General features: G+C 35.9%; 1 protein-coding gene across 3 annotated transcripts; it reads left to right on the forward strand.

The window, feature by feature from the left end:
* The first annotated feature begins 239 nt into the window (after positions 1–239).
* Positions 240–6,926, forward strand: LOC110113006. 3 transcript variants are annotated; one of them, XM_020845413.2, is made up of 6 exons: positions 241–409; positions 488–567; positions 748–783; positions 900–963; positions 4,375–4,496; positions 5,739–6,926. In XM_020845413.2, the coding sequence occupies exons 5-6, from the start codon at positions 4,394–4,396 to the stop codon at positions 6,602–6,604; spliced, it is 969 nt and encodes a 322-aa protein (XP_020701072.1). In that variant the 5' UTR covers positions 241–409; positions 488–567; positions 748–783; positions 900–963; positions 4,375–4,393; the 3' UTR covers positions 6,605–6,926. The 3 variants fall into 3 exon arrangements, with proteins under 3 accessions (XP_020701073.1, XP_020701072.1, XP_020701074.1); XM_020845415.2 differs by lacking the exon at positions 4,375–4,496; XM_020845414.2 differs by lacking the exon at positions 4,375–4,496 and having other exon boundaries at positions 240–409; positions 748–963.
* Positions 6,927–7,956: the final 1,030 nt, after the last annotated feature.

Raw genomic sequence — 7,956 nt, forward strand, 5'->3', positions numbered from 1 at the left:
TAATACTTAGTAAAATCAATAAATATAAGATCACTATTATATTAATACTTTTATAATAAAAAGATACATATTATGATTAATTTTGTTATTACAAATAATTCTATAGAGAATTATGCTTATTAATTGAAAATCAGGGTTTTATAGTCAAGTTGATTAACAAATATTTATATCAAAGAAGGTAATAATTTGTTTTTTTTTTTTTTTTGGAAAATTTGTACCATATTTTGACCCAAGTCAATCCAAACCTTAATCGCAACGGCGGTACGACCACTTGACAGTTTCTTTTCTTCGTGGGTGGTTTCCAGCAAGCCGGTAATAGGTGAGATCGATAGCAATGGCGACCAAAAACAAGCCCGCCTTCAAGAACAACAACAACAAAGGCAAAAAGAGAAGATTTTTGCCCCGCGGCGTAATGCTCTCTTTGCAATTTCTAGTCTTTGATCGAATTAGAATTTTCTTATTCCAATCTTTCTTTGAATTCGCCCAGGAGTGTAGGGTTTCTTCATCACTTGTGATGGCGACAGGGAGCGACAAGCCACAAACGAAGCCCTGAATCTACTTCAATCGGTATGAAGGCTGAGTCTTTTGAAGGGCTTTCTAATTTTCCAGTCGCCCTTGTGGCTCGCCTAATGTGTTATCTTTTTCTTATTGTCCCCTTCTCCGAGAGAATCTGAGATCTTTAAGGGATTTCGTTGTCGTTTTTTTTCCTGGATGTTTGATTTTGGGTTTATAAACGTTCTTCTGCAGCGGACTCCTGCTACTATCCGGGATCAGTGCCGTCAGGTTTTATTCAGTATTCAATATTCGGAATCTGTGCTGTGCCGGTTATTCTGGAATCAGAAATTTTTTATTTTGAGTTTATCTATTTTACTCTGCAAATGCCTCCCGCTTCTTCTCAGAGATCGTTGACAACCCCAAGTATTTCGGTGGCCTCAACAGATCGAGATAAGCCACACAGGCCTGGTAAGAACACACTTTGCATTGATTTGGTCAGCCTATTATTGTTGTTGTTATTGTTTTGGTGATTTTTTTTTTTAATATATACTTCATTGCATACACAAGTAACTTTGGTCCTTTCCACTGAAATTCTAAGTGATATTGTCATTGAAATTAGCAGTTTATTTTAAGAAATCAACTCAAGATTGGCTGTTTGATTTTGACTTGAGCTAAAAATTTGTTGGCTCTGCACATATAAGCACCTCACCTGTACATTTGAGACTGATTTTATTTGGTATCTAAATGGTAAAAAATCTCAACAGCTTGTGAAACATGGCATGTGTTGGATTTAAGTTTATCTGTAGATGATACTCAACCTTACTAGCTAGCAAGTAATCTTAAGAGATAAGAACTTCAAAGCTTAGAGTGAGTATGAAGAGGAATGGAGGGGATTAAAGGAATCTGGGTTAAGAAAATCTCAAAAAATGCTGTAATATATCACAAATAATCCAAAAAGGTCCAAGATGTGCCACTTGACCTTATATTTATAGGAATTCGAGGGCTACAAAGAATGTTACATAAAAAAGGATAAAAAATAAAGTAAATACACATGTCACAACTTGATGGGTGCTTTGTGTGATTCTTCTCTGTTGGCCAAATTTCAATTTTAGGTCAAGCTCCCTTTGACAGAAAGGTGAGCAAATGTTTATAGCAATGAGTCCTCAAAGCGGATCGTGCTAGATAAGTCTATATCAACGAGTCTTTTGGTCTCCTTGGCAACCTCTTGGGGGTAGCCCTGAATTATTTAATCTGAGGGACGAGTGTATCTGAGCTATAGTGATTGTGAGCAAATGTTTGATCAAGTGTAATGGAACATATATGCATCCTCCAAAATAGGTTGCTAGCAGTTCTTTTGAGTTTCTTGTATAAGAAATTCTCTATTGTTAATCCTTCATTGTTGGTCACAAGAACGCCTTGTATGATAGCGAGTGTCCTTGCAACACCATCACCGACAAGGGATGAGCCAGTGGTGGAGGCTATCAAAGTTAGAGCCGCCTGCCTTCCAAGAGACTCCCACTATCAATCACGCTAGATGGACAAACATGATTGGTCAATAGGAGCTTGGAGACTTACCTCAGATGCTTCGTGTCAGAGACACCCAAGTTATGGGTCAGATGATTAGCATGGGCTAAGTATTGGTACAACACCTCTTATCATTCTGCTTCTTAGATGACTCCATTCAATGTGTTACTGGAGGGATCCACTTTACTTAGTGCACTTTGGGCACAACAACGTTCCAGTTTCTTCAGTGGATGAGTACTTGGAGGAGAGTGACATGATGTTGGATGAGTTGAAGAGGCATCTGTTGAGAGCCCAACAGATCATGAAGAAATAGGCAAATGGACATAAGAAAGACATTCAATTTGAAATAGGGGAGAAGATTTCCTTGAAGCTCCAACCTTACAGGCAAAAGACAATCGCCACCAAAAGGAGTGAGAAGCTTGCACCTAGATACTTTGGGCCCTATGAGATATTGGAGAAGATCGGAGAGGTGGCTTACTGACTGAAACTACCACCAACGACGACTATACACCATGTTTTCCATGTATCCCAGTTGAGAAGTGTCATTGGAGATTATGCAGCAAGTTCGGAGTTATCAGTGATACTCACTGAAGACTTAGAGGTGATTTTGAAACTCTTAGAGTTGATGGGGGTTCGCCAGAGGGAAGATGGAACTAATGAAGTACTGATCAAGTGGAGGAATCTCCCAGATTACGATGCCACATGGCAGCCATATGAGAGGGTGAAATATCAGTTTCCTTGTTTTCACCTTGAGGACAAGGTGATTCTTTGGGAGGGCAGTATTGTTAGACCGATCCTTAGTGGATTGGTCCAGCCGGCCCCTTTTAAGGGGTCGGTTCGCGTGTATTAGAGAAGGGGAGACGACAATAAGGAGAGAGAGGGTTTGGGTGGGGTCCACTAGAGTTCAAAATCAAATTTAGGAGCCAAAGGAGAGGGCAACAAGGGCTAGGAGTTCATTTGGCTTCTTGTTGTTATTGTATGCCTTAAATATGAGGGGCAAGATTAGGGTTAGGATTATGCATGATTATTATTTTCTCTTGGAGTCTCTTTTTTATTTTTGGCTCTAGATTCATCGTCTAGAGATTGGGAAAGAAAGATCCTCCTCTTGAATTGAGGATCAATTTTATCTTTGCTTGTTCTTGCTTTTGATTTGATTCCTATAATACAATCTACTATTTTTTTGGATTGTTTTCATTTGAGATCTTGAAGTTTTCTCGCTGTTTTCTCGCTGTTTTCACCAATTATTGTTAGGTTTGCTTGCGTACTCAAGTATTTTCTATCAACTACATCCTCTAAGTAAACTAAAGATTATGATAAATCGAGACAATGCAATCATAAAATCTTTATTAGATTCGTCACCATCTCACTACCATTCGCTTTAAGTGTAGGGTGGTAAATTTCAAATTACAATATCAAATTTAGTAATATTATATGATCAATACTTTGTAACCATTTGATGATTAGCCTTAATTAAAAGTTCTCTCTCATGATCGGAAGGAATTATTAACAATAGGAGCTTGTGCCTATGAGAAGCCAGAAATCAGATCATAAAATTCTCATAAAATGAGAGCGAAATCTATTGTTAGTGTATTGTCATCAAACGAATCTACCTTCTGAAAAATTTGACCCATCACACATTCCTAAACTTTACCAACGAGAGGCTGGTCGTGGATTTTTGGAGCCCACAATATTATGCCAAAATTCATTGTCCCTTCTAAATATCATAAGATTCTCTTTGAGGTTCTATGGTGAAGATTATTTTTTAATTTAAAATTTTTGTACTAGAAGCAATGAAAAAGCTAACCCAAAATGAAGCCTAAACTTGAAATTTGAATAATTATTCATTAATTTTTAGCTAAGAATTATTTTATGTTTTTCATATATATTGACATTGACAATGCAATTAAATATATTTCATATATTAAAAAAATTATCAAGACAACATAGCATACTTTAAGTTTATTAAGATTAATAAAAATCATGAGGAATTACAGACAAAAAAGGAATATGATGTTGAATAGAAGTTATTTAAGCAAAATTAATTATATTCTATTTAAAGCAAATTAATAACAGAAAATAGAATAAAAGCGAATCTATCTTTATTTTTGTTCAGATTTCGAATATTCAGTAAATATTAAAGGAAATCCAATATTCCTCCTCACCTATAAATTATCGTGGCCGCCGCTTGATTTAGAGCATCATCGCGAAATCCTCTCCTCCTCTCGCATGCAAAGACACAATCCTCTGGTCCGACGTTTTCTTCGCCGACTTCTCTTCCGTTCTGTGTACTTAAAGCGGAAGGAAGGAGTAATTTCTGTGATTTTTTTTTCCTTTCAATCTGTTTGTTCTGCGCAGCGTTGGAGGTTATTGGAACATGGGCAATAGGCGGTGGAAGAAAAGGGCGCCGGGTTGGCAGCGAAGGGACGCAGAGTTCCACACAATGCTTCGGATGCTCGATCGACAGTCGATGTCTCCTGGTAAAAAATATTTTTTTTTTTCAAATAAAAAAAAATCTCCTTTTGTAATCGAATGCTGTCCTGTTGCTTTTTTAGGGTTCACGATTTCTCCCTGTTTGCGATACTTGTCTGCAGTGTTTATTTATTTATATTGGTTTGGTTGATTCTTAGCGATTGCGGAATCATTTGGGCCTAAAAATAAAGAAAAAAATTTTAGTTGTGCGTATATTTGCTGAAATTGACTTTGGATTTATGTGGTGATTTATTTCAAATATCTAACTCGTATACGCTAATCAATCCATTAATTTCATATCCAACAAGTTCTAAAAAAAAATCATATTACAGTCATCACCTACATAATTGCTCAACAAATTAAACATCGTAAGAATTTATTCATACAAAAAGAATAACTAAATGGTGATTTGAAAATCTGGAAATAAATCTAGACATTATTTAATAAATAAAATCATGAATTTAAGGGATTAAAAAGGAAGAAGAGTGATCTTTACCATCCAAAAACCAATTTCAGAATGTAGGGACCAATAGATTCTCCATTTAAAAAAAAGAAAAGGAAAGTAAATCACCACAGAAATCCAACGGCAATTTCAGCAAATATACATCACAACTAAAATTTTTTTATTTATTTTTAGCCCCAAATGATTTGGTCATCGTTAAGAATCAACCAAAACAATACAAATAAATTAAGAATTTATTTTGTTGATCATGTTGAATTCGACAATTTAGGGTTTAAACAGGCGAGTTAGAAATTAGCACTTTTAGTGCGATTAGACATTGATTAGCCTAATCATCTAGTAAATCTTTTTTTTTAGGACATTATAGGCTTATAGCCAATTAAGGCAGACTCACACACACATGACATATACAAGACTCGAACTAAAGACCTCTTAGTTGGTAGCCTAAGTTCCCAACCAACAGACCAAGGTGAGTTGTGTAGTAGTTAATCAACTACTAGTATTTTCCTTAAGACAACTAAGGATTAGTAATATTTGTAATCCGGAATTTTCTCTCTACTATTGTTGTTTCCTGTAAAGTTTAATGATAAATGAGTTTCCTATATTGTTCTCTTTTATGGCTTATTTTTAGGCATTTTTGTATTATCATATAATTCAATTCAATAAAAAGTATTGCAATTCTAATTTCTGTTCAAAGGCATAAATAGCCTTTTTTTTATACATGAAGAATTGGAGAATCATTAATGAATGGAAAATACATGAGCTTTCCATCTCACTCTTTGAATTGCAGGGCCTTCTTTTGAGTCAGCTCCCAATTGGGAGAAGAGATTCTGCTCTCAAATGAAATGGAGAGACTTCTGTGAAAAGAAGAGAGTGGTTCATCTTTTCCCGAAAGTGCTAGATTGGGATGACGCGGCGGGAAAAGAGGCCTTCGACAATGCTAAAGCTCGTTATTGGGCACAAATTAATAATCTCCCTTCGGAAATTCCATCGCCGGATCCAGATATGTACGTCCAAGAGGTTGATTATGACGCTTATATTGACCCTTCGCTGCTAGAAGATTTGTACGAACTGCCGCCGCCTCCTCCAGAGACTCCAGACCCGAGTTCCATTAAAATTAGTGAAATTATACCAACTGGATGGGATGTGGAGGATCCTCCAATCAACAACATTCCAAAATATATTTTTATCAAACCATCCACAGCTGATGACATAGTTGATAATTCTGCTCCAACTATACCTACAGGATGTGCTGATGGTGACAAAATTGACATTACTGCTGCTTCAATTACCATCATTCCTACAGGTTGGGGTGATGAGGAAAATGTTGAGCCCAACAATGCTGGAAACAAGAATGTGGAAAATGTTCTTGGAAATACAGAGAATCATAGTATTTACTGGCAACAAGATAAGAGAAACGATACTATGTTTTCTAGTGAAAAACTCAGTTCCTTTGAACAAAGGATCGACTCCCGAGATCGAAGATATCGAAGGAGTGGCAGAGATCAGTTCTTCGATTTAAATCCTGCAAATCTAAGGTGTCATGAGCAAGGTTATCATAAGGAGAGATGGACAAAGTACATCAAAGAGCAGTATTTTTGGCGTCAAAAACACTCTTTGGCTAGAGGGCTCTCTTGTACACCTGAGAATAATTAGCTAAACACAGAGGAGACCTGAAATTCTTTAGAAAAAAGAAAACTTTGGAGGTTCTTTACTTGATAAACTTCTTTGTTAGCAGGAATAGGTATAAGAACTTGCAAGGAAGGCAAAGTTCAGTTTTCACAGATTTCTTTTATTACTAACCTTCTTATGAGCTAGTATGAGCTTGGTAACATTTGCATAGGCTTTTCGTGGGATAACGGTATTTTGCCGTAGAAATTCTTTGTAATGTTTGATATTTTGTGCTTGGCTAATTTGTTTCTGTTCTTTCAAGTGTATGACATTCTATTATTTGTATTAATTTTTGTTGCTGGCATAATGTGTTATGGTATTCAATTTTTTATTCTTTTTCAAGTATTGTTTTTTCTCTCTGATCTTCTCATGGGTACTAAATTTAGGCTTCGTTTGGGACGACTTTCTTACTACTTCGTAAAATAGCTTTTTAGTACAAAAATTATATTTTTTGTGCTAGAAAATTACTTTATGAAGCAATAAGAAAACCGTCTCAAACGAAACCTTAGTCGACGGCGAGTAACCAAGTATGAGAATGGCTAATTCAATCAAGGAGCCACTTAAGCTAAGTAGGTCCAGGTATCAAATGGCTTATAACGTTTTTTTAAATTTTGATGCCTACGCTGTACTTGGTGGGCAAGTAGCCTAGACGGGTAAAGTTGATCTTCAAAGTAGCGTTATATGTTTGAAATTTACAACTTTTTTTATGTCGGTTCTAAGAAAAAGGGTTTCTGATTCTGGGAATCAAATATCTGTTAAGGTATGTTCGAATCTGAGTTATAGAGAGGAATTACCGAATTAGAAAGGATTATGGTTTGTGATGTTAGGAGACTAAGAAACAAACATATAAAAATGATCAAAGTACAGTGGAGGAACAAAATGAAAAAAGAAGCTATATGGGAAAAGAAATCTAAAATTAAGCAGTTGTATCATGATATGTTATGAGGGTTTAAGTTTTAGAATGTTGATGATGATATTTTTTTAAGAGGGGCAAGTTGTAATACTTGGAAAGTTAGCGTGCTGTTCAACCTATTCTGATCTAACCAAATTCAAGGTTATATGTTAAATTTTTGTAAATGTCTAGAAATATTTTGTGTGCGTATGAGAGTCTCCATGTATTTTGAAATGGATTCTAGGGGTATGTTTACATATTTGGAAAAGTTTGAAACCAACGCTGGTGGGCAACGCTGCACTCGGCCTTAATTCTTTATTTAAGTATCAATTTTGATTAAAATGTCAATCCATTTATTCCTTAGGGTTGTCACCTTATGTGTGTGTGTGTGTGTGTGTGAGAGAGAGAGAGAGAGAGAGAGAGAGAGAGAGAGAGAGGTGTATTT

Source organism: Dendrobium catenatum, unplaced genomic scaffold, assembly GCF_001605985.2.
Source record: "Dendrobium catenatum unplaced genomic scaffold, ASM160598v2 fragScaff_scaffold_1056, whole genome shotgun sequence".
NCBI lineage: Eukaryota > Viridiplantae > Streptophyta > Magnoliopsida > Asparagales > Orchidaceae > Dendrobium > Dendrobium catenatum.

Excerpts from the sequence above, each read along its gene's own strand:
- LOC110113006 (XM_020845413.2), top strand. The coding sequence starts at position 4,394 with ATGGGCAATAGGCGGTGGAAGAAAAGGGCGCCGGGTTGGCAGCGAAGG. Across the intron at positions 4,497-5,738 it reads TCGACAGTCGATGTCTCCTG|GGCCTTCTTTTGAGTCAGCT; the intron begins GTAAAAAATATT and ends TTTGAATTGCAG.